Genomic DNA, 27,798 nt, shown 5'->3' with positions numbered 1-27,798 from the left:
GTTAGCAACGCTGTGGAATTTTTATTGCTGTCTGTGCCTTCACTGGGGAGATTCATCCTCTCTATTTGTCCTAGTAACCATTTTTGTTGTCACATGAACATGCATAGAGCAAATGTCTTCTAATGGGAACATTTTTGCAGGGACAGCTAAAGCCGATATACATGGGCTGAAAATCAGCCCGCTCAGCAGGAACCAGGATGAATTTCGGTTCATGTGTACAGCTGTCAGTTCAACCGAAGCCGATCAAAAGATCGGCTTCTGTAGAACAGACATGCAGGAAAGCTGGCACTCGATTAGCACTTGCAGCCAATGGCTGCAAGCTCTGATCAGTGCATTCTGGCGGGGGGTTTTTTTTCTCAACCTGCTCGTTGAACTAAAAAATAGTTCAAGTGTGTATCCAGCATAAGAGATGATTTCCTCTCTTTTGAAGAGGTTTCCTTTCACATCCGGATGTATCTGTGGGACATAAAGTGAAGGGATATGTCCCTAATGGAGCACAGATGGCAATATAAAAAAAAATTTAACCCTTACCTACATTAATATAAACTGTAGATATACTTTGTTTTGAATGGAATCTATGTTCTAAATGAAGATGTAAATTTAGTAGCTGCCAGCCAACTTGTTCATTGCTTTGTTTTTGCTTCTTTGTTTCCCTCTGTATTAGAGGATGTCTTGTATTCTTAAGGTAAGGGGTAGACCTACCTTTGTCCCTTTTGGAATGGCATGTTATGCTGTAGAGCATATCTTCTGCACATCGTGGCTATATCACTTTTGATAGAGGTCTCCTCCATGTTGAAAAAGACCACTTGTTTTCCAAAAATGGTAAACAAAAGGTGTCAAGACCCCTTCCTAATAAAGATCCTCACTCCACATATTTTCCTGTCTTTGTTCCTTAATAGTTGAATTTAATTGATTTGTCCCTAACACACTACCTTTGTTCTCATCTGTCGCTTGCAGTGTTCACTTAACCCAAGTAAGCATGAGACTGCCTTAGCATAGCTGACCTATTGTAGCATACTTGTTAACACATTTATTGTTAATCACAAGTAACATTTGCAGTGTTTTTTCTATTAAATATATACTCGATATATACTTATATGCACTTGGAAAAATGGAGCAGAAATGAAAAATCAATATATACCACCATCCACAGTACCATTGAGCAACCTGTTAGTCTGTGTGTACCTAGATATCTAAATGCTGATAAGCAGGCCTCGTGAGAATTTGTAAATGATAAACTTGTTTTTCTTGTACACAAAGGTGTTTGAAATAGCTTTGTTTTTTCAACAGGATCTCAGTAAAAGTCCCAAAACAATGAAAAAATTACTTCCCAAGCGCAAGCCCGAAAGGAAACCATCTGATGAAGAATTTGCATTGAGAAAGAGTAAGTTTTTAAATTGGCCACTGAAAAGAACTCTTTGCTATATGATTTATGCTTCATGTGAATGACCATCTCGATCTGTTTACTTTTGTTAACCTGTACAGGTACCTTTTCCCCCTTTTTTTTTTTTTTTTTTTTTTTCCCTTACTGTTTCCGTGTAAAGTAGAAAGCTATACATTTTATTCAAAGGTAGCGCAAAAAGTTTTTGGAAAATGAAAATGTATTTTTTTACACAAAGTTGTCCGTTAATAAGATATGTCTAATACACATCATAAGCATATTTAGAGATCTTTTTTTACACAGATTAGGCAGGATTGGTAGGAGGAGGGGGAAGGGAACATTTTTAAGAATAGTTATAGTCAGACTTTTCTTTCACTTTAATATTCAGAATGAGTGCTTTCTCAGTGCACCCAGCAAATCACCCTTTGGCTCAAATGTTGGCCTGAAGATCATCCATGCAAGGAATTTATTTCCTTTTGAAGGGGAATATCTCAAAAAGTTTATCAAGGATGTCATTATTAGAGCACCCTTTTGCACCACCAAGAAATGCCAAACATTCAATTGATAAGAGTCCCTTTTGTTTCTTTCAAGTCTGCAAGTCCACGGTAGAGCCTGAAGTTCAGTTCCTCTGCAAGTCTGGACATACAAGTTTTCTAAGTCCCGCTTGTTAAAGTGGAGGAACATCTGTTGGTCTTTGCAGCCATTTAACCACAGGACATTTCAGACATTTAGGCCCAGAATGTTATATCCAGAAGCCACAAACTCAAATTTTGGTCTCTGCCTCCACCCTGCTTCATGTTCAACTTGCTAAGAAAAATTAGCCGACCTTCACACTGCTCTGGTTCAGCTGCTCCCTCAAGGTATCAAGGGTATTGTCCTGGAAAAGGAGACATTGTACGGTTTCTATTCAAACCTGGACGCTGCTCCTAAGGGAAAAGGGGGCACTGCTCCACACTAGATCTGATTCTGTATAGAATTGTCCAGGTTGACCATTGCTTCCCTTCATACCGGAGACCTTCTCCACCTTTCCTGTGCATCAACACTACCTGGATTTTGCTGTGGGCACACAACATTGTAAATTAGTGTCCTTTCCTTTTGGCCCCTGAACTGAATCTCAGGTCTTCAATGAGTTGCTAGTCCTATTCATGTTCTGCTTTGCTCCCAGGGCATCCCCATAGTGGGATATCTGGATGACCTTCTAACAGAACAATTATTTCTAAAATTTCTCTTGGTGCAAGGCAAGGAAATTCCATCCCAAGAAGTTCTCCATTAGACTATCACTTTCTTTCTCAAGTCTGGTCTGGATCAGTGGTCGACCTTGAAGTACCATCAAGGGTCAAATTTCAGTGGTTGGTGGTTGATGCTTTAAATGCTCTTAGTTTGTCTCTTAGACCTAATCCACAACTTGTGCTCCTGAAAATCATAGGGGACACAGAGGCTATTCCTATTTCATGCATTTTACTATGCTCGCAGGGAAATTCTTGTGCAATGGAAACCGTCCACTCCACCCACAGTGGCTAGCTGGTAATCTGCCGTACATGCGGTCTTACTGCTTGACAGTTGACATATGAAAGTCGGACTAGCCCTAAAAAGTTAGACAAAGTGTGGTCAGCCTGGACTGATGCATATGAGTCGGATGTTTCTGATGGTTAGTAATATATGTTGTGTAAACTCTGTTTCTGTGCTGATTTTACTTCTCTGACCCCCCCCCCCCCGTTTTTTCATGTTCTTATCTTTTCCCCCCTTACTTCTTTTCCCCCTCCCTGGCTCCTTGTTTTGGAGGCTTTTTTGTTCCCTCTCTCTGTTTACCTGTTTCCATACTTTTCCTTCTTGTTTCCCCTTTGTCCCTTTGTTTTGCCTTCCCCACCCACCTCCTCTTTCCTCCCATGCCCCCCCCTCCCCCTTTTTTGTTTGCAGGATCTCCTTAATATGTGCAGGTTATCCTTAATTTTTAGCATTTTTTAATGCAGAGGGCGAATCTATATTTTGACACAACTGGCTGGCTAAGGTGTCAGCTCGGCTTGTTTAGTGTTGTCTTCAGCATCTCCAGAGCCAGCTCAGCCATATTGTTCCTTTTTTTTTAATTCTGCATGTATATACCTACTTTTGTTTGTCTCTGAGGGTCCTATGACCCTGCTGTATCTAAAAACTAAGCTTGCTGGAAGTGGAAGGGGTTATATTGGGTTATCATTTTTTTTTTTTTTTTTTTTTTTGCTTACCAGTATCCAATCTTCTGAAGAAAAGCCACATAATACAAAGTACCTAAATACTTATCCTGTGTCCTGTAATCTAAAGAAAAAGGCAGTATGGCCTATTTTACTGTTATGTAGTCTGCAGAGAAATCCAGGAACTGGATGCACTTCATGCAAGGGGTGCCTAGACCACAAGACTGGCAAAACATAACAAATCCTCTGGTGGCTAAAACTGTTCACATACTGTGCTGTGAAAATGTATTCGCCCCCCTCCTGATTTTTTTTTTTTTGTGTGTGTTTTTTTCCATATTAGTCACACTTAAATGATTCAGATCATCAAACATATATTAAGATTACAAAAAGATAATTTGAGTAAATACAAAATGCAGTTTTTAAATGATGATTTCATTTATTAAAGGAAAAAAGCTGTCAAAACCTTCCTGGCCCTATGTGAAAAAGTAATTCACCCTTTGTTGCTTAACCCAAGTGCGCTTGACGGCCAGACATTCTCCTTCACGATTTTCTGGTGGAGCACAGACTTCGTGGTTCCATCAATTATGGCAAGTCATCCAGGTCCTGAAGCTGCAAAGCAGCCCCAGAGCATCATACTACCACCACCCATGTTTGACTGTTGGTATGATGTTCTTCTTCTGAAAAGCTGTGATAATTTTACTCCAGATGTAACGGGACACACATTTTCCAAAAGGTTCAACTTTGTTATCAGATTTCTCGGATTATCTTTTGTGTACTAAATTTTTTTTGATGATCTGAATCATTTAAGTGTGACAAATGTGAAAAAAAAAATCAAGGGGACAAATACGTTTTTTCACAGCACTCTATATTAATTTAAAGAACTACTATAGGCAAAACTTTTCTTTTTATTTTGGATAGAACAGGGAATGTTACAACCCCTGTCAGATCTTTCGCCATCTGTGTCCCATTGCGGAGATTTCCTTTCAATTTCTGTCCTATAACCAAACAGGAAGTAAGAGGAAATCCTTGTAAATTAGGGAATTCACTGGGGACCCTCAGGTTACCAGAACTAGTGTCCCCATTGGAAGATTTTAATTTAACTTTCAATAATAATGGTAAACAGGAAAAATAGAGGGGGTGAATCTCCTTAATTGGGGCACAGACAGCAATAAAAACTGACAGGTGTTCTAATCCCTCTCCACTCTATCCAAAACTAAAAAAAAAAGGCCTTTAGTTATGCTTTAAGTTGTGTATTTATTTGTTTGTCTGGAATTTCTTTGATGCAGAAAACCATTTCAAAGCCCTCAAGTGGTACTTAGAAAAGTGTTTGCCAGACAAAGAGCCCATCTGGAAAATTAATATAAGCTTTACTAAAAATGCATTCTTAATTTGTGTTTTTCAGGCACAGCAGCACTAGAGGAAGATGCCCAGATATTGAAGGTTATTGAAGCCTATTGTACAAGTGCCAAAACACGTCAAACTTTAAATTCCAGTAAGTGCATGTTTGTTTCTATCACTTTGCTTCTCTAGCTTGTGCGACTGTATTGCCATTTTGTCTTTTGGTGTTAATACACATTGCATGCAAAGATATAGACACCATGTGTTAAAATTGAAACGTCAAAGAAGATGTTGATAATCTTAAAATAAAAAAAAAAGTACTGCTCCTTGATATCGAGTATTTCATGGAGTACATTTTTTTCTCACTTTGTGTATCAGAGCAGCAGCTGAGGTGAGCCTTCCACATCTTGCTTTACCTGTCATGCCAGGTATTTTGAAATCTTTGTTTTTTAAGGGTTTTTTTTTCCAGCATTTTAGTTTATCATTTTTAACCTGGTTACATGCCAGCATCCACAGCATATTTTAGGAGCAGTGTTTTACATGTCAGTCGCTGACTGTCCAAAAGCATTACATAAATTCTAGTTTAACCTGCTATGTTATATTATGACTATTGATCATTGTGCATTCAGGTACCATATATGGGCTGAGAGGATGTGTTCAATACACAGAGCATATTAAAATTTTAAGCATGTATTTTCTATCATGCTGGTTCTGGTGTAGCTACAAATCATACAAATGTTAATGACTTAAAGTAAAGAAAAGTGAATTATATCTTTCAACAAATGCTGAAGGTAAGGTCATGCTGAAACTTAGCCCCCTACTGACAAGATACAGGTTGCCTGAAGTTTTTTGTTTTGTTTTTTTTTTCTTTTGAAGCTTATAAAATGGTGTAAGCTTGTTACTTAAATGTATATTTAATCTGCATAGTACTATGTTCAAAGACTCAGTGGCAAGTGTTTTAAATACATCTGTTTATTTCTTATGGCTGGTAGGATGGAAGTGTTTGTTTTTCAGTACTGTTTTGCAGCAGGTAAGCAGAGACGTCTGTGTTGTGACACTGTTAAGGGAACGCAACTACTACACAAGTTTTTCATGACGGCAGTATACAGTGCTGTCTTTTATGTTACTACTACTCTTTGATCTGCTTAAATATCATTCCCTAAAACAGCTTTTTTCCATGTGCTTTGCAGATACTGTTTTAAGTTCAACAAATAATTGTAGCAACCACAGTACAAAAAAAAAAAATCACATTTAATTCAAGCTTTTCCATTATGCTTTTACCCTTCATGTCTTACACCTTTTGACCTTGCTCCTTGATGGCTGCGATATGTCTTTTCAACCCGTTATACCTGTTTCTCGTGCCATCTTAGAATAGTCTTGTCAAAAACATTCACTTTAGATCAAATTAACTTCCACACATTTTCTCAGACTCATAATTCCTAAGTAAAGAATTTTTAATAGTGGCAGCTGGGGGAAAGATATGAATCAAGTACAGCAATCAGTTTATTGCCTACAGTTGAGGAAGACATTTATGGTCCTCGACAACATTAGTAACATTAGAGCCATAAGAATAAGCAACTTTTTTTTTTTTCAAATGTATATTTCAGTGTGGGAAGGTGGGCCAAAAAATTATAGAGCCTTTAGAGTTCCAGTATTTTCTCATTATAATGTTAGTGGTTGGTGCAATATTACGTTGATTCCGCATGTTCTTACACATAGCGGCTAGATATGTAAACTTCCTCATTTATTTGTGCAGTTTATTTTACCAATCATTTACATATAAATATTTTTGTCTGTATTTATTGAGAAAAATGGAATTGTATGCAATCCTATAAAACACATGCTGGTGGTACTGTGCGTAAGTGATTGGTACACGGTCTTTCTCTTTTAACTGTCTATAAATATTAATACTCTGGCTAACAGGATTACGTACCTCAAAGTGAAAGAAAGCCCTACCTCACTCACAATAAATTTCTATAAAAGTTTTTCTTCGCCATTTCTTCTAGAATATATGCTTGTTTCATTGCACTTTGTCGCTCTTAATCTATCATACTGCTAAAGAACCATTAGACGCTTAATTATGGGCAGAAACCCCTAGACTAGGCATGATCCTGTTCCCAGAATGCATTTCCGAGCTACAGTTGCTGCAAGTTCACAAAATGCATTCACATGCCAAAGTAGTTTATATTTACTCCTGCTGGCACTGTCTTATCTCATGAACAAGTAACTAATGAAATCTGCAAAGCTTTGTTCTCCTTTTTTTAACAATATTTTCTTTTTTTCCCTCTCTTCCCATCACCCTCCTTTTTGCTTTTTGTTTTGTTTCATGTTACTGTTTTGGTTGTGGCTTTTTTCCTGTCCTGTTCTATTCCTTTTTTGTTCTTTCCTTCCATCTTTGCCTCCCCACCGTTGCCATTTCATTTCACCCATACATCATCCTTAGCATGGCAAGGCACTGACCTGATGCATAATCACGTCTTGGCTGATGATGACCAATCAAGTCTAGACTCCTTGGGTCGTCGCAGTAGTCTTTCTCGTTTGGAGCCTTCAGACCTCTCCGAAGACTCTGACTATGACAGTATATGGACAGCCCATAGTTACAGAATGGGGTCTACTTCTCGTAAGAGCTGTTGCTCATATATCTCTCACCAGAACTAATGCACTTCTAAACTCTTTTCTTAACAAAATGCTTGTTATACCACAACCTACTTTTTCTTAGATGTTTACTTGTGTTTTCTGTCTCCTTTAATGTGATTGTTTAAAAAACTGAGATCATTTCTGGTTCTTTGTATGTGTGGATCCAGGTTCCTTTTTCCAGTCGAACAAAAATAATCTATATATATCTGTCCATGAAGGTAAAGTGTACATTGGAAATATACCTCACACTCTTGTAATGCTTTCAGTGAGTTCCTAGGTTTATGTAAGAGAGCGTGAGGATTTTTTTTTTTACACACGGCAGATTAAGTATTCTGTCTTTTGATGTTTCTTTTTAAGTGATAATTTTTCTGTGCATTTTTGTAATTTAACGAAACTGAAAAACATACAGGTTTGTGAGGACTTTTTTGTGAATATATAATTTTGTATAGAAATAATTCATAAATCATTAGTTATGAAGAAAAGATTGTTGTATGAGAACCCCTGCTGCTCACCTCCTGTGACTGGTATTGGGCAGCGTTTGCACGGCTATGTGTTGAAAACAATTCGGCACAAGTACTTTGGGTGTACATATACTCTTCAGGTGGCACATAGAAACAACTTATGTCATGTCACATTGCTGCTGCCAAAATTTCTAAATTTTTGTTTTTCTGTTTTTTATTTGGAAATGGATGTATATTATCTTGCAGTATTTAAATTATTTTCATATATTAAGGACTATGTGTAAAAACATTTCAGTATGAAATTAAGGGCCTTCATTCCTCATAGCTGCAAGGAAAAAGTGTGCTGTGAAGTGGAGATTGAATTAAAAAAGGAGGGCGGCCAGAGATAATACCAATCTGTTTCCTCCAACCCCCTCCTGAATGGTGAACACTCGACTCCCCACACAAGTCTCATACCATTTTCTTCTGACATGTTTTGCAGGAAATTTATATAGAATAGGAGGGATTTTTTATTTCTCCTTTGTAGTGGAAACTACTGTATTAGCTTCACAAATTACATTAAGGAGAGGGAAAACATTTTTGCAGCCCTGTCTGCACATTCTGTGAAATTGGTGGAAAATTCTCAACTTGTCTTGTGGGACAGGTATGACCCTTAGGCTAGGTATTGATTTTATTGTCACTGTTTACACATTTAGGTTTTGCTAAACAAATCTTCATATGGGAAATCTGCAAGGGCTTAGAATAGATGTTCTTTTAATGTTATAGCATCTTTTGCCTCTCCTCCAGTTCTTCAGCTAAGATAAAAGGAGAACCGAGCTGAAAACATTGGTGAACACAAGCCATTAATGCAGTATTTTTATTCATTAAACCCTTACACAGCAGCCCATTTGTTCAACATCTTAGGTGATTGCTGACATTTCATGAGTTCTATAAAAGCTGACATTTTCTGGGACGCATTGCAGGGGACATTCCTTCGGTTGCACTGGATATAATTTTGATACCCCATGCAGTGCTTGTCCTGCCAGTCAATTTATGGTTTATTCACATATAATAGGGCCTGTGTTGACAGGCTTTGAGCTTGTGTGGATGGCATCCATTTGTGATGTTCATGGGATCATTCAGAATTCATTCAAAGGTGCATTTAATCTGCAGTTTGATCTCCTTCAGACCTTCATTTAACCTGCTTTGAAGTTAATGTAAAACCTATTTAAGAATAGCCCATCAACACAAGCCCATACACACAGGAGCTTGAAGAATCACCAAGCATTTAGTGTGAATAGTACAATTGTTTGCTTTAGCCCATGGTTAGAAACCACTTGAAATGGCATGTAGCTAAGGGAAAATACTGAATCAGGTTCAGTAGAAGTAAGCCCATTTCTTAATCATACATTACAGGACAAAGATCCTTATAGGTTATATACAGCTTCTTTAGGATGGTTGGACTCTGGCAAAAAGAGCCACAGGTACATCCCATATTTAACCTCTGCCACTCTCAGGTAACCCTAGTTTTTTTTTGCTTGTGTCTTTAGGTTATGGTAAAGTGTTTACTGAGAGAAGCTGATCTCTTTTATGTGGATGTTTTTGCTCTTATAGATTCTTCTTTCAAGATTCCTGGCTACACCATAGCCACTGTGATTTTTTTCTGCAGCTTCCGGATTGGTTGACTTCTTGGCTGAGCCTTGGGGCACCGTACCCAGTCCTTGCCTAGAACAGATGCAGGGCCAACCTGCAGTGTAACTTTAGGCACTGAATCCTATTATTGGCAGGCCCAGCAAGCAACCTGCAGTTGTCAGACCTTAGCTGTCTGGTGTAAATACGTTGCCGAGACCATCTTCTAGTCTGTTCGTTCACCACCTTCTGGAGCTTTTTACCTGTGGTCTTATGCTACTGCTTGAATACCTTAGCAGATACTCTTTGCTAGATTTCCAGTATGCTCATTCTGTTTGTTGATATCTGTTGATTCAAATGCTGGTCAGTTGAATTCATGTGCAAAAAAAAAACATTGAGTGGCTACACTTCAATAGATAACACCTGCTTGGTCTCTCCTTTGACAAGTGCATCAAGGCAATCTGGGAAATGGGGATTCATTGTCCTAGTCCTGAACAAAGTTTGCTTTTAGTGGTTTTACTCTAACCTTTTCAGTTCCCAAGGCAAATGGAGGCATTTGGCCCATTGCCCATTATAGAAAAACTCTCAGCCTGTTCTTTGAGGGTTCAAAAGTCCTGTGGGGAATTGGCCAGGTCATTTTCCTCCTTTTTGGGTGATGTACAGGCCTAATTGGACTTCTGGGATGCTTGTTTGTGCATTCCCGTGTTTCCTTTTCACTAATGCTAACTGCATTTTAACATAGGATCTCAGTATTACCAATTTGTCACCCTTTATACTGGCCTGCCTATGCCCCCACCAAGGTGCTTGGCCAGGTCCTAGCTCTGCTCAGTTCCTAGGGGATACATGCTATTGGTTACCACTTGGTTGATCTCCTGCTAAAGGTCCAGTCCTTCTTAACCCTTCCAGCCAATGTCAAACAGACAGGGCAGACTCTGCAGATTTTCAGTTGGATCCTCAGTCGTTGGAAGTTGTTGCTGGAACAAACTCACAGATTAGGGTACCTTGGCCGTACATTGGGTATGGCCCTGTCCAGGATCTCTCTGCCCCAGGACAAACTTTTGTCCTTCCAATCACTTGCCCATGCCCTTCTGTCCAATGGTTGGCCCTATATTTTAACCTGCCCTCTCAGTGCCCAAATATCCATCATCATCCTGAAACTCTGGGCAATACAGTTGTTGCTTCAGTGCTGCACTTTACAGTTGCTAGGTCTCCCTACAAGAACCTAGTCTGACAGTGCCACAATTGTGGCCTACATCAGCTGTCATGGAGGCAACAGAAATTGTGCTGGGCAGATTGGCATGTTCTGACTTTGTCTGTTATCCACATCCCAGGTGCGGAAAATTGACAGGTTGTCTTTCTCAGTTGTCAGCATCTGGATACAGGGTAATGGTCTCACCACCCAGAGGTGTAAAGCTCCTTTCCAAAGGTGGATGATGACATACATTGATTTCTGGTGTTCAGATTCCACAACGCATTAGTCAGGTTTGTTGCCAGGTCAAGGATCCTCAGGCCTTTGAGTAGAACACTGATCTACGCCTTTCTGCCTCTCCAGATTCTCATTGTTTTGCTCTGCAGTATCAAAATTGGAGGCATTGCATTGATTCTGATTACACTGAACTAATCTAGGGGAATGAGGTACTTAGACTCCTGCCAGACTCTCCATTGGCCCTTCTGGATCATGCAGACATTCTGTCCCCCAGGGGCTGATCCTCCATGCTGCTTTTCCAGTCACTGGCTTCAACAGCATGGCTTTCGAAGCCCAAGTCCCTAAGGGTTGTTGGTTAATCGGATTCAGTCATAACTGCCCTTCAGTCAACTTCTTACAAAGTATAATATTGCACATTGAAGACCTCTTTTGCATGGTGTGAGACCAGGTGATTTCATCCTAGGAAATACTCCATGCACCGACTTTTGTTCTTTCAGTCTGGTCTGGATCAACATCTGGCCTAGAGTACCATGAAGGGGGCAAACTTTACTCATAACAATTGATAAAAAATAATGTTCTTTAGCAAGGGACATATATTCCCTATTAATAATTATGCAAAATTAGTGTGTGCTGTAAATTGCCTCCAGCATTGTTCCTGTTTCTTTTTGCTGGAGGCTGCCTTTTTGTTGAAGCCCTCTGCCCTGAGCAGCAGTTAAAGCAGAACTAAACCCTCCTATCCTTTTTAGCAAAGGAAGCTGCCATCTGTTTGATCTGCAACTGCCATGGTGCAGCACATATGATCAGTTATAACACCAGCCATTTGATGGTCTGCGAGTCTGGTTGAGAACACAAGCAAATGTGACAGTTGGCATTCCTGGCATGCTGGGAATGTAACAGTCTTTTGAAACTGTTAAATTGATTAGATTCACTTTAATCTATAGACTGTCAGTAGATCTACAAATTCAGCAATGCCCAAAAATGTCTAAAAAAAAAAAAATGGAGAGCAACTGAGCAGGATGAGACCGTGTATAACTGGATTTTAAACCATATAGGCACTTATTTTTAATGTTTTACATAGCTATACCTCCAAAAGGGACCAGCCTGAAGTGATTTAGCAACACTTAATTTTCTGACTAAAGTATCACTTTAAGGCCTCTGTCCATGGTTCTTTCAGCCCTTCAGAAGCCTCCCTTCGAACTTATATGGAATGTTCTCTTATCTAACCACATTTACAAGATGGCCCTTCTTGTTATGAACACCTCTGTGTGGTGGGTCTCTGTGTCAACAGCCATGTCCTGTAAAGAGTCCTTTCTGGTGCTACACAAGGATAAGGTTGTCCTGAGATCTAGAGCTTCTTTTCTCCTTATGAGATTTTCCATTTTTTCACCTTAACCAGAGCATTGTTCTTCCACCTGAAACAGACCAAAAAAGTTTATCTTCACTGCACGGTACATGCTGTAACAGTGTACTTCTTGGTTACAGCCTCTTTTCCTTCTTTGACCCTTCTTAAGGTTCCTACAGGGGTTTTCCTGTTTCTTGATCCACCATTTCCAGGAGGGGTGAGATGGTGGTGAATTAAACTGATCAACATTTAGGCCTATAGTCTAAAAGTGTTCCTGCTTTCCCTGTTAAGGCACACTCAGTCAGACTTTTTGGTGCTTCATGGTCTTTCAGGCATTCGTTTCCCAAGTTTGCAAAGCTGCCACCTGGTTTTGCTATGTGGATATTCAGGCCTCCTCTGATACCGGTTCTGTTGAGCTCTTTCTGACCGGTTTGTTGGGTGGGTCTGTTAGCATGTGTTGTGTTGCCCACCCCTCAGTTGGAATATTTTGTTCATCCTATGGTTTAAGCCTGAAGATCCCATGCCCTGTACTGTACAACTAAGAAAATAGGATTTTTGACTTGCTAGTAAAATCCATTTCAGTGTACTTTACAAGACATGGATTCCTCCCCACTGTTCTTTGTGATCTACCATGGATTGGGTTATATAGGAGATGTCCCTACAGCTTTTGTTTTGCCAGTGTCCATTCACCTGAAGGTGGCTGCATATAATACATACTGTAAAGACTAAAGATCCTGTGTTTTATACTGTGCTCCAAGAAACAAATTTTAGTGGTAGATTAAAATCCTATTTTCACACATTTTTGTAAATTCCTTCTCTGATGGAATTATTAGAACAAGAGGCTTCCAGCTATATGATTCCTGTAAGTCGAGCACCGCCTTGGTATAGAACACTTGTGTTTTCTTATTTTTTTTTATGGTTACCCTTGACATCCTTTGAAGGCATATGCCACTGCTGCCTAAAGCCCAGGTAAGCCAAACTGTTTTTAAATAGTTTTTGGATCATATGGGAAAGGGACAAACCCTCTGGCAGATTTTTATTAGTGATCTGTATAAAAAAAACTGGAAAGATTTAGCCTATCTGGAAATACCCCTTTTCCTAGTAAAATAGGGAGGGGTTATTATTAAAGTAGAATTATAGGCAAACGTTTTTTTTTCTTCCTTTTTTGATGGAGTAAGGGAAGATTATGCCCTTGTCAGTTTTTTGGGGTTTTTTTTCCCTTCTGTGTTCCATTAGGGAGATTCACCTGTATGTTCCATAGCCAGGATGTGAGAGGAAATCCCTGCAAATTAAGGGAATCCATTGGTGCCCCCCAAGTTACCAGAACTAGTGTTCCCATTGGAAGATTTCCCCTCTATTACTGTTCTGGGGACAACACAAAATTTGGGATTTTCAATTACTTTCACTTTTGATGATAGCGATAAATAGGATAAATGGAGAAGGTGACTCTCCCTACCAGAAGAGCAGACAGCAATAAAAACTGACAGATATTCTAATCCATATCCACTCTTTCCAAAACTAAAAAAAAAAGTTTTGCCTTTACTTATACTTTACGATCTGTGTTCTATACCTGTGACAACCAATCCTGTCATTTCTTGCCTGGCTGTCACATGCTCAAGAAGTAAGGTGAAACTTCTCCAACCGATTCCTAGACAGCATTAAACTTGACAAGTCTATGCTTTCCAAGTCTCTATCTAAAACTGAAAAGTTTGGCTGCTATTGGGTTTCTAAGGTTCTGCTATTTAGCCACTGTTTCTTTATTTGAAACCACATATATTTAAATTACCAAGTGTTCTTTCATTTTCTTATGTTGTAAGAATGTGAATTTCTTACTATAAGTTTGTGCCAAATAATTTTTAAAGAAGTATAACAATGAAAGTTTAAGGTTCTCTCTGCCTCCGTTTTTCCATGTGTCTTCAAAATGTCCTAAGTTTTGACATTACAGTTGACAGAATTTCTTTTCTCATTGAATTTTTGTAATTCTTGTCTTGACTTGGTAGCAGGGACAGACAATTCTGAGACCACAATCCTGAGAATAAAGAAAACTGATGGAGCCGCACAAAGGCAGTGGTTGTCTAAAGAATGTTAGACATAGATATGTTGGATGGATGACTGTAGCAGAGTACTAAAAACCTTTAACTTAATTTCAAGTGACCTTTATTATATTACTATGAATTTGTAGTAAAATGTTTTTTGACTCCCTGAAGTACAGTAATCTATATCAGTAAATGTAACATTACAGAATTACATTTTTTTTCTTTTTAAGTAAATTCAATTAGTACATTTTCATGGTGGGCGCTTTTTCACCATCTCTACCAGTATGAAATTCAGTGCTGCTACCTTTTGGACACTAAATTTACTAATTTGTTTTTAGTATCCAAACTGCTTGAACACTTGATATTATATCACAAAAAGCAAACTAGTTTAGCTCTTACACAGTCTTGCAATACACAGTAGTTGACTTAGGACAGCTCAGTGATATTCTGAATGCTTGCTACCCAGTGGTCCCCTAATATCTAGTATGCACTATGCCAATGCAGCAGTGTGAACTAGTCTCATAACAGGTTTGGTGGTGTGATTTCTCCATTGGTGAAGCTGAATAAAACCACTTACAAGATTCTTGAACCTGCATGTGATTTCCTAATAAACTCAGCTGTATGTGCACAGTGCATGGTGGAAGTTTAAAGGCTATCTTCACCTTTAGAACATGTTCCATTTGCATTTGGGGTATAATATGTTCCAGCTTGTGCCCCCCTCACCCCCCAAACCACTTCCACTTTGACAGTGGGCAGGGAATCCTCTCCCCTGAACTTGCTATCACATTTTAAAAACGGCACAGCCACGTCATTCATTCACCGCAGTCTGTGACTGAAGAAACTACAAGTCCCATCTGTCATCACTGCAGATGGTTTGTAGTTTTTAATGAACTATGGGGGTGCTGATGAGTGCCCTCGTAGTTTTAATGACACTTCCTCCAGCTTTCGAACAGAAAGCCTGTACAGAGGTACGTGCAAGAAACCTGGAGTAAGTGTCTACAGGAGCTTGACATTGCACATGTGATCCACTGATTGTGGGTGCAGTATTGTACAGACTTCTGTGGGAAAAAATAATAAATGCACTTATTTTGGGCAGGAGTCCCAGATGCTTCCATCTGTCACAAGGCAGCAGTATTTACTTGAATCCTGGACTGATTTCATCATTCTTCTAAGCTATGGGTTCAATTGGCAGGCCACATGAATGCTTTTGATCTCCGAGGCCTCCCATGGACCTCACCTGTCTGCCACAAGGGTCCCTCTATCCCCAGTGATCTTACCTGACAGATGGTTCATCTGTGGGGCTACATAATCTTCACCCTTAGCTTGTCTAAATATATGGGTCGTATGACCCCTTTTTTTTTTGTACCCTGGCTTTTCCACATTCTCTAGATGTAGTGGAGTTTGGTATCTGGCACAAATGAGACCACAGGAGACTTACCCAGGCTCTTCGGGCAGACCCGTCCTTACCAGTGGCTATTTCTTCCGCAACGCCCTTACGCAACCCAACGCAGTGGCTATGGAGGCAGCAGCCCTTGACATATATTCATTCTGTCCATTCACTGCCAGACATTCTTGCCAAGCAGACAGAATTTAAATCTGACTTTACAGAAGAAACCTCCAACACACCTAGTCTCCAAGTTATACTCTATTTCTGGCCACATCTTCCCCTGATCTTCCACACTATATACATAGATCAGGGAAACAGCTCCATCAGACTATTTCTCCCTCTAGTTGGCAAAAGTGCTTTATCCTGACCCATAAACTCTCCCTAGCCACGAGAACCAAAAAAGGGTTTAAATTAGTAACCAGATGGTAAGATGCCTACCGGTTCTTCACCACTTCAGTCTATCAATACCTGACACTTGCTGGCACTGCCATGCCTCCAAAGGCACCATGCTCCATATCTTTTCTGTGACTTGTACTGTAAACGGATGGTGACCTCTACTCAAGCTTTCTCAGGGATAGCCCTCCTGTCCTTGCTTCCTGGACCTTTTGGATCCAGGAAAAGAAACGTCCTTCTGTATTGCATGGCCTCTGCTAAGGTGGTTATTTGCCACTACTTGAAATCAACTACTATACCTTCCCTTGGAGAATGGGCTAAGGAGATGGACTTTGTAGGAGACCTAGAACAACTGTTGGCTCAGGAAGCAGGACAGGAAGAACAGTTTTTTCACACCTGGACCACATGGTCCATGTTCTGCTACTCATCTAAGTTTATAGCATGGGAGAGCAATTCTGATTCCACCCCTACTAAGCTGTGATGGAGTGCATCCCCCCCCTTTTCTTTATTAAGTCTGCTTTGTCTCCCCTTCCTGCCCTTCTACCTCCTTTCTAGTCTGTTATCCTTTTATACAAACCCGATCCTTTCACTATGCAAAAACATCACTGATGTATACCATGCAATAGTGATCCCTTCAGCATACACTTTATCCATGAGTGTGTGAATATTCGTTTACTGTATGAAGCCCTTTCAATGCAACCAAGTTTGATACCAAAGTTGGTGCTATGCACCTTTTTTTCATGTTTTCAGATTCCTGTTGTAATCTGAATCTGTGTGACTGAACTTTACACCAGAGTTTTCTATTACTGACCAAACTCCATACTTGCTATTTGTATTGAATTTATAATTCAATAAAATCAGATTGAGCAAAAATACGTGCATTTATTTTTTCCTCAGAGGTGAACTTAGCCGTTAAATACTTATCTCTTGCTGATTGTATGAGAGACATAAGAGAGCCAGAAAACATTTTCATAGTACACAACACCTTGGTTATGTAAACTGAAAAACAAAATTTAGAATTAAAGTGCAGCAGCACATTCTCTTTTGCTTTCCCAAGATCCCAAGGTCAAGTGACAAAGCCTCTCCTTGGGCAGATATGCTGGTAATATTTACTACCTATAAATACTATGTACTTGTATTAAAGTTACCACTTAGCTTATATTGTCTAACTACATGATTAAAATGTAACTTCATAGATCTGTTTGTGCAAGACTGGCACCTTTTTTATTTTTATTTTTATTTTGTTTGTATATCTAAATGCATTTTGGTGTCTGGTATAAAGCTAAATACTAACCCTATTAAGAACAGGCTAGTATCCTGTCACACAGGTAGCTTTTAATGTGTATCTTTACGCAGTGACCAGCCTGCAGCAGAAAACAAGATCCAAGTGTAGTTTCATGGAAATTTTAACCTTTTAAATTAATAATACGTCAGTGTAATATATCTTTATAGAAACAATATATATTTGATGTCAAATATGCTGATTAGAGAAAAGGCTGTGGGGTCTATTTATAAAAGATTTGCATAGCCATTCATCCAGCAAATCACTGTGGGCAAATTGGGCAAAAATAATTGTTCTTTAGGCTATTCTCCCTTCTAAAGAATTGTTCTTTTATTATGGATACTCGTTGTAACAAGAACCAAATGTGAAAAATCTTTAGGGTTCTAGATGGGATTGGCAAGTAAATGTAACCATTGCTATACACATTTTTTATATATAGACCCCTATGTATCTATGCATTAAATATAAAGTTACTGATTATGTGTAAAGGTGATAAATAGTAACAGGACTTTTTTTGTTTTGTTTTGTCATCAATCATCTGAAGCAACGTCATACAGTTTTTTGTTTTATAGCAAAATTAGAAAATTTATAGAAATTCCCATCCTGTAGGCTGGATCGATTTGCAGCGAACAGTCAATTGGTGAAACTTTAGTGCCCGTTTACACCAGAACGCAGTGCAGGAAACTCCCGTTCCACGCATGTTTCCAACACCATGTTCAAAACGCACTGCACTAGCAACCTGCAGTGGGTGTCAATGTTAACGGCACCCCAAATGCAGGTTGCAAACGTAGTGCACTTGCCTGCAGTAGATTGCACGTTACAGTAGTACCATGCGATCCGCTTGCTGTAGGTTTTTTAAAGTAGTGCATTCACTACTTTTAGTCTAGTCCAATGCAGTTTCTTTGTGCCCTGTTCACACCTTACATGTGCAGTGGTGTGCAGAAAACCGCAGCTCAACAGATGTGGTGTGAACAAACCCTAAAAACATGATCTCAATTGAGAGTGCTATAAATTATTATTTTTTTAATATATACATAAAAAGAGCTCTTTGTTAGGTAACCCCTCAAAGGATTTGTGGTTAAAAAAAATGTGGTGTAATTTGGTATTTTTAATGTTCAGTCAAAAAGAAAAAAGACAGGTGCGTTCCTGTTAATACTTGCTGCATTTTTTTAAAAAAAGAAAAACCACAGCCTGCCTCCCCACAAACCAAGCTGCTTCACCAAATTGTCAGATTAAGTGTGGAGTGTTTTCCCCTTGTCATCATGGGAATAAAAATGACCATACACTGGGGGCTGAATGAAAACAAATCTAACAGACTCTTTTATCCACACTATAAAACACAGATGAATGGATCTCCTGCTGCTGCTATTTTATTTTGACAGCCAGCCCCACCCTCTGTCAAAATACCTGAGCAGTGATTACATCTGATTGGATGCAGCCACGGTTCAGCTGAAAATGTTCCAGCAGGCTCCTTCAACAAAATTTTTGCCACAATTTGCATGGTGTAAGGACAGGTTATCATCAAAATAGACATCCTGCACATGAAAGAAAATGAAAAAAAAATTCCATTACTGCCAGATGGATTGGTCATATATACTGATATAAATAATGGAAAGGTATTAAAAATGGCAACACAGTTTAAAAGGAACACATTATTGTGCAGTTTTTAGCTCTGCCTATTTGTGTTTTTGGATGTTGGCTAAAATGCTGGGTTTGCTGATCAAAAACAACCTGCCTGATCAGTATCTCTGGGAAGCATTCGTAATGCTGAGGGAATTTCCTACTGTGTAACTTTTGAGAATCTTCCCAACACTGTGGTATCTTTTTTTTCCCATTTGTCGGAGCGTTTAAAATTCTAATACTGTAAAGTATACACTCACCTGCCACTTTTATTGCTTGGTAGCAGAAATTGCTAATCAGCCAATCACATGGCAGCAACTCAGTGCATTTAGGCATTGTGAAGACGACTTGCTGAAGTTCACATTGAGGATCACAATGGGGAAGTGACTTTGAACAAGGCTTGGTTGTTGGGGCAGATGGACTGGTCTGAGTTCAAAAACTGCTGATCTGCTGGTATTTTCATGCACAACCATCTCTAGGGTTTACAGAGAGTGGTTCGGAAAAGAAAATATCCAGTGAGCGGCAGCTGTGTGGACGAAATGTCTTATTGATGTCAGAGGAGATTAGGCAGATTGGTTCAAGATGATAGAAAAGCAACAGTAACTCATGTCAATATGGACAAAAATTTCTGAAGAATGTTTCTAACATCTTGTTGAATCTATGCCACAAAGAATTAAGGCAGTTCTGAAGGCAAAAGGGGGTCCAACTCAGTACTAGCAAGGTTCACCTAATAAAGTGGTCGTTGAGTATATAGATATACAGTAAATGCTCCAAACTGGTCTTTCAAGTTTGAAGATTTTGCAGAGTAGCAGATATAAAAGGTTCTTTACATTTAGGAATCCTGTAGCATCTTCTACCTAGGAGTTGGACATACTAAAGCCTAAATCCAGGAAAATAAAAAAAATACACCCTTGTAGTATGTAGTCATCCCCCTGTTTCCACACTGCAAGAGTTATTGCTTGTTATAGCTAGGGCATAGATGAAGGGGCTCTGTCCCTTACCAGATTCCTTCTGGGTGGCTCCAGCACTCTCCACTTCCGCTTAAACCTCCCATCTGTGGGTGGTGACTTGGCATGCACCGAGAAGGCTGGAATGTGCCCGGAGAGCAGTTACGGCAGACCGGTAGCAGCCCTGGAGAGAGAGGAGTACAGGAGAGAGGAGGAACAAGGAGTAAGATAAGGATTTACTCCTCAATTCTCTGCTCCTAGATCACTACACGGTTGGAATTTTTTTTTTTATATTCTTGGATTTGGGCTTAAACTCTCCTGTGTCAAGACATGCCCTTCACATCATGGCATTGAAAAGGATTAAAACAAAATCAGGTTTCCTGACTTTTTCATTCCTCTTGGCAACCCAAGACCACAAGAAAAGGTTCAGGATGGCTGACAATACACCCCAGAGATCTTCACAAAGAGTACCTGTCATTTGCATAGAAGGATTGTAAAGTAATTTGTGATAGAAACACAAGTACAACTAAAGCCAAAACGGTTTGTTTATTGTTTTGTTTTTTGGATAGAGTGTAGAGAGATTAGTTTTTACTGCTTTTCTGTGACCCAGTTAGGGAGATTCACCCTATTTGTCCTATTCGACCATTATTGAAAGTGAAAGTAAAAGAAAATCCTAAGTTTTGGGTTGTCCCCAGAAAAGTAATTGAGGGGAAATCTTCTAATGGGGACACTAGTTCTGGTGATCTTGGGGTCCCCATAGGTATTCTCTTAATTTGCAGGGATTTCCTGTCCCTTCCTGTTGTGGCTATGGGACAGGAAGTGAAGGGAAATTGTACACAGATGGCAAAAAATAAACTGACATCACATATTTGGAATGGTCACGTGCGGGAGTGAGAATAATAATTCTGGGGCCATTATTTGTGATGGCTCTCTCAACTGATGAGCTGTAGAAGCTTTTAAAGTTTGTTTCTCTCCTTTCTGTCTGCGATCACAGGACAGGGAAGCAGCAGTAGGAACCATTGGCTCCTGCTGCGATCAATCAGATCTTGTGAACAGAGTGTGGGGTCGAGCCATGCTGCATCTATAAATGCACACAGCCTGAGTGAGCCTGCATGTGTGTACCCATAGAAAGTAGCTTCCTATGGTGGCACACAGAGAAAATGGGGTGCAAAGAGCACCATTAGGGGACCCCAGAAGAGGAGGTTCGGGGCTGCGCTGTACAAAATAATTTCTCAGAGCAGATAAGTATAGCATGTTTGTTGTTTAAATAAAAAAAAAAAGCCTTGCTACCTTAAGTGCAAGAATAGCTAGTGTATCAGAAATTCAGAATTGACTTGCACAGGAAGCTGTTAAGGAATGATCCTTGTTATCTTTCACTACAGAACAATTAGTCCTTCTGTCCTGGAAATGAGAATGAGATAAATTTTGTATTAAACATCAGACAACCAATTCTTGTAGTGTCAGTCCACAAAAAGGCATTTGGTGTAATTTATTAAAGCAGAACTACACTGTGTCTGAGCACCACAAACCAAGAGCGCTGTTTCATTCATTTTTAATACTCAAAGCAAACTCTTCTATCTATCCATGTCTCTATGCTTTATCTTGCTGAGAAATCACTTAGAAAAACACCTCCTAGCATTTCTGGCTACGGCCATCTTGAGTAAGGGCAGATGATTCATGTAGCATTTACTTCCTGGAATCCATCTGCCCTTAGCTCAGGCACACAGAGAGGAGGCTGTGAATAATTGTGAAAACCCCTCCTCCCCTCTTGAAGACTCCTGGGATGTATGACATAATTTCCCTAGACATGAAAACCAGGAAGTGACTAAAGACCTGTAAAAAAAAAAAGAAAGTTTAAAACAAGTAAATATAATATACTTTCCTATCTATTTACTAATGCTAGCAGCATAAGGATTCAAAATTGTCAATGTTGATTGAGAGAGTGAAGTTCCTTTGTAAGAGCAAATTAGGAGCCAAATGCATTTCTGGCACATTAACAAGTAATTTTCTGTACTTGCAGGGTCTATAAAGGGATAAAAAGAATGAAGAAGCGTACATGTATGGCAGATATGTAATGCATATTTTTCTATCTGCCCTGATGTACGTTTTAATTCCCCACCACACCTGAGTGCAGCCTACTGGGTTAAATACTTGGCTTCCTCAGCATTTCAGCTTTCTTCACTGTATAGCCCAGACCACCACTGCATATCCTTTCCAGCACAAACATACCTGCCTGCTCCCCTTCTTAGTGTGCACATGCGTTGTGGCCCTGTGAAAGTGCCACTAAACTTAATTGACATCTATAAGTATTGCAGACTATGGCACACATTTTTCTGCTTCTGTGCTATAATCCAGCAACGGGTCCAGGCACCTCCTGCTGCATTCCATTCTGCCATCTCTGATGCCAGAAACACAGGAGTTGCATCTCCCTGGCAACTGACCCATATTCAACATGCTACAAAAATGGGGAGAAAGTGCATGCATCTTAAACTTTGCACAGAAAATAGAAAACTGCTAGAGAAAGATGACGTTTTTAGCTAGAAGAGAATTTGCATATCTCTCCTGACAAAAAATCCCTACTTACTTGCAATATTATATTTTTAGATTATTCCACTCAAATGCCATTTTGTGAGGTGCATTACAGCTGTAAATACAGCGTACCCAAAAAAATGAATGTTCATGTCTGCTTACATAACATGCTGACAAGAGGAGGAAAGAACAGGGTAAGTAGAGTGACTTCATCAATATGCTGCCTCTCCTTCTTTATATAGTCAGCTGGCTGTGGTATGTATTGACCAGTGTTCTTGACCCAACTGTGCTAATGTTGCAATGAAGGTAGGGCATCTGGCTGTGCAGTCTTTTGGGACCACAAAACTAGCTGCCCATAATTTCAGATATTTTCACAAATAATACATATATGCAGTTCAACTGTGTAATGAGCTGCTTACCCTGAATTTCAGTTAAAAAATGGTGTAGTTATATAGCTACAGTTGATGGTGCTCTCTTATGTTTGTAAAACATGATGAGGAAAAAGGTTTGTTTAGTGTATTCTGTGAATTAAAAAGCAATGTGGTTAAGCATTAGCAGCTAAGCAAAAATTTTATCTTCATCATGTGCTGTGTGTTACACCTCATAGCTCTACCCTATTGAAAAAGTAAAGTTCCTATTCCTCTCAAAATTAAAAATGATCTGTGCATTTTGGTGTACAGTAAACTCTTCTAAAGTATTATATAAACTTTTTTCTTTTGGGATCTTAAGTACATGACCGGTTTCAAAATTTGTAGTGGATTTATTTTTGTGGGAGTTAAGTAAGCAATTGTTTATATAGTTCTGTAACATATATACATATAGAAATATACATATAATACATGTACATAATTCTGCATTGAGACCAAGGGCATTGGATCCAAATAGTGGTTTGAGAATTGTCTAAATCCTCTTCTGCCTGAATGAAATGATCTTTGTTACACTGTATTTCTCATGCTTTAAAAAGTGGTCATCTCTGTGTTCAGTGTTTTGTTATCTGATGCAAGCACATAACTTCGTGTTCAGTGCTGTAACTTCCTCTGCATTTCATCTGCAGAAGGGAAACGCCATAGTGGGACATTGCCTTCTTAAGACAACAGATTAAAAAATACACATGTATTTCTGAATGTTGTATTTTACAGTATACATATGCCTTGTGGTTCAGTATGAAGCTGAAGTATTTGTTTTATATAAATAAGCGACGTGAGAGAGAATGCGTTTGTCATGTACAGTTGAAATAAATTTTGCCTTTGCTAGTCTGTGCCTTCAAAAGTGAATTATTGCTTGTGGCAACTGAATACCGCCTCAGTGTTTGTGTTCCCAGAACACTTTTGTCTGGTTTCCATTAAACGTTGTATTCCATTGCATCTGTTTTTTACAAAAAGAGTTGTACCTTGAATTTCAGACTTCCAGTTCACCTAGGTTTATAGAACGTCAACCATTTCCACTGTTTGCTTCAATGCAGTTTGCTCAGGATAGCTATGAAAGTGTTCTTTAGAGAAAGCGCCCAGGTAGTTCCCAGTACAAACATTTCTTTGTGCTGAAAAGCAGTTAATTATTAATAGTTTAGATATTAGGGATACCACAGTTATTTTAATAACTATGTATCAGACCCTAACACATTACTCCCCGTTAAGCTTCGTTCACAAGGGGCGTTTTAATCTGTGCCCTGTGCAGGGCTGTGTTTTACCAGCACGGGGATGCACAGGTGTTGTGTGCATCCTTGTGCTAGCAGTCCCAATCATGTTTTTTGGGATGCAGCTGCTACAAGGACACAGCTGCTGCTCCCAATATGACATCCATGCAGGTGCACTAATGTCACATTGGGAAGAGCAGCTTGTCCTTGTCTCAGTTGAGTGCTATTGGACTGCGGGCATGGGGGTGCATGGAACACCTATGCATTACTGTTCTGGTAAACAAGTCCCTAAGGCAGGGATCTCCAAACCTTCTATGCAGAGGGCCAGTTTATTGTCCTTCAGGTTTTGGGCAGGTCGTACTGTGGTCAAGGGAAGCAAGCAATGCCCCATCATTGGTTTTATTGGGAGAAATAGTGCCCTGTTGTTATCAGTGGGAGGAACAGTGCCCCATTATAGGCACCAGTGGGAGGAATAGTGCCCCATTGGTACTGTCAGAGAAGAGGAATGGTGTCCCATCATTTGTGTCAGTTGGAGGAGTATGCCTCAAGGGCCAGATAAAGGCAAGCAAAGGGCCACAGTTTGGAGACCACTGGCCTAAGGGTCCTTTCACACAGGTCTCACCAGTTCACTCACATTTTTTCTAAGAAAAAACAAATGAATAAGGATTAAGGTTACACCAGTGTATACATCCAATTTCAGTACTGTTCAGTTTACACTTCATAACAGTTCAAATCAGTTTACATCTGTTTTTGCATCTTTTTTTTTTTTTTAGTTGTTGCAGAAATCAGTTATAGGTGACAAAAGTACAAACAAGAAATGTGTTTTGTCTAAAAACTGACATAAACAGAAAGCATCAGTTTACATCTGTTTAGATATGTTTAGATAGGACTCAGACCTGAAAAACAGACATCGATGTAAACTAATGCAAGTGGATGATCACCTATTTACATCCTCCCACCCTTAGACATACATTGTTGTTCAGTCTGGATTTGTCTGCAAAACTGACGAATCCAGGCTTGATCGCCCTTTAGAAAGGGCCCTTATACGGAAGATTAATTCATACCTCTTAAATTCCCTCATAATACTTAGATGTGCAACATGCATGCATTGATGTGAGGCCAACCTAGGAGGTAACTTCTCATAATAATGTATACAACATATCAACATTAGTTTCAGTAACCTGCATTGCCATGTAGTTTCAAAAGTGCTGTGCTACACTCTGAAAGGATTCTATTCAAGTGACTTAATTGAGGCCCACAAGCCAATGCATCCATTTGTTTTTCAGTATGCCAAAACTTCAGTAATGGTGGCTCCTGAATTTCTATGTTCACAGGATAACTTTTTTTTCTTGAAAGGAACTTGTCAGGAAAGAAATGTGGGAGCTACTTCTGCTGACTTGCTTGTTTTGAAGGTTCAAGAGCTGACAAATGTATTCTTACTTTATTATTTACAGTTCATTCACACTTGCGGCTGGTAAAAATAGACAGTTGAGCCATTGTTTTACCCTAAACCCCACACCGTAGTCTGACTATTTATTGCACACATGCTGTAGCTATGATGCTTTGCCTTGTGGCTGCAGAAAAAATTATACCCCTTGTCTTATTAGGCAGGCAGTATCTCCTCTAAAAACGACCTATTCAAGTGAACGGAACCACAACTCAAGTTCCCTGCAACTGCATGCAATGCAGGTGGTGCAGACTTTTAAGAGTTTAAAAAAAGGCATGGAAGGGGCAACATATCACCTCCAGGCACCCTCTTAAATGCAGTAAACTGTGGATCACTTTTGAGAGGGGCTGTTGGTCTGCCACTAATGTAAAGGAGAGCCACTGATTTGAAAAAAAAAAAAGCATTACCTGATATTCACATACTTGTTACAGGTCAAGTAGTACTGAAGGGATGATTAGGATTACAAAGATGGATCATGCATCTTTTACAAGTGGTTCAGCAATGCAGGACATTTCTATCCTGACATAATTCTTTTAACCTTTTAATCCAGTTCCTCCCCTCTTCTGCACTATGTTCCTTATCCAAGTGTCAACACTTAAATCACTCTGTACCATGACAACGATATTGAAATCTGTTTTTATTTTATAATATACAGTGCTCAGCATAAATAAGTACACTCGTATTGAAAAGTAAGATTTGAATCAATATCTCAATGAACACAAGAACAATTTCCAAAATTTTGACAAAACTGAGTTTTATAGAACATTTGTTTAGCGCATTACATGAAAGTAAGGTTATTAATATAACTTGGATTACAAAATCTTCAGTTTTACTCAAATAAGTTGATGCAAAAATGAATACACCCCACAACAAAAACTACTTCACCTAGTATTTTGTATGACCTCCATGATTTGTAAGGACAGCACCAAGTCTTCTAGGCATAGAATAAACAAGCTGGCAACATATTGCAACATCTATCATTTTCCATTCTTCAAGACTGACCTCTTTTAGAGCCTGGATGCTGGATGGAGAGTGATGCTCAACTGGATCACTTTCACCCTGTTCTTCAGAAATGCATCAGTGGCCTTAGATGTGTGTTTTGGATCGTTGTCATGTTAGAAAAGTGCATGAAGACCAAGGGCATGGAATGAGGTAGCATCTTTTCTTTCAATATAGAGAATATAGATCAGTACATCTGTGAATTCATGATACAATCAATGAAATGCAGCTCCCTGACACCAGCAGCACTCATGCAGTCCCACAGAATGTCACTGCCACCACCATGTTTCATTGTAGGCACCATGCATTTTTTTTGTACTGCGACACCATGCAGTTTTGAAGCCATCAGTTCCAAAAAAATTTATCTTGGTCTCATCACTCTAGAGTACAGAGTCCCAGTAGTCTTCTTTTTCAGCATGGGCCCTGGCAAATTCTAGGCAGGCTTTTTTATGCATGGGCTTTAGAAGAGACTTCCTTCTTGGGTGACACCCATGCATGCCACTTCTCTGCAGTGTAAGCCATATTGTGTCACGGGAAACAATCACCCCAGTTTGGCTTTCTACTTCTTTAGCCAACTACAGTGAACTTGCATGGTGATTTTCTTCAACCCTTCTTGTCGAGGTGTTGACGTCCGTGGACAGCCTGGACATCACCGTGAGATGGTTGCAGTCCCATCTTTGTTACAATATTGTATCACTTTTGCTACAGGATTCTGACTGATAAGTGAAGCTTTGCTGATCTTCTTGTAGCCTTCACCTTTCTTGTGTAAAGAAATTATTTTCTTTCTCAGGCCTTGTGACATTTCTCTTCTATGTGGTGCCATTGCTGACAGCATGAAATGGGAAGGAGTTTTCTTTAGGTAACACCCTTTTATAATTAACTGTCTGCTGGACACCTGTTTAATGAACAATTAGACTCACCTGTAGTTGAATTCTTGTTAATTAGGATTGCGTTGTCTAAAATTTAGCTTTGCTCCTAAGACTTTCATTGGGGTGTATTCCTTTTTGCAGCATGGTCTTGAATGAATTTGTTAGGAAAAATTGTTTTATTCTTGTGTGTGCAAATTATGCAAATTAAAAACTGGTGTTTGTAATCAATGGCCCTCATTTGTGGGAATATTTTGTAGTATAGTATCCCATAGAAAATGTTGATTCTGAAAGGAAAGTA

General features: G+C 39.3%; 1 protein-coding gene across 6 annotated transcripts in view; it reads left to right on the top strand.

Annotated features, from left to right (window-relative positions):
- Positions 1-27,798, top strand: part of ARHGEF7 (Rho guanine nucleotide exchange factor 7) — a 223,673-nt gene that overhangs the window by 172,028 nt on the left and 23,847 nt on the right. For 2 of the 6 annotated variants that reach the window (XM_089693574.1, XM_089693576.1), the window contains exons 17-20: positions 665-685; positions 1,291-1,384; positions 4,949-5,038; positions 7,328-7,504. In XM_089693574.1, coding sequence (XP_089549700.1) covers positions 665-685; positions 1,291-1,384; positions 4,949-5,038; positions 7,328-7,504 — 382 coding nt within the window. The remainder of the gene's footprint in view (positions 1-664; positions 686-1,290; positions 1,385-4,948; positions 5,039-7,327; positions 7,505-27,798) is intronic. The other 4 variants (XM_089693577.1, XM_089693579.1, XM_089693575.1 and 1 more) reach the window with 3 other exon arrangements.

This window comes from Staurois parvus, unplaced genomic scaffold (genome assembly GCF_062004578.1).
Source record: "Staurois parvus isolate SC_StPar_1 unplaced genomic scaffold, SC_StPar_1.0 ptg000634l, whole genome shotgun sequence".
Lineage (NCBI taxonomy): Eukaryota > Metazoa > Chordata > Amphibia > Anura > Ranidae > Staurois > Staurois parvus.
Note: the sequence above shows the minus strand (reverse complement) of the source record. Positions and strands in the feature narration are given on the sequence as shown.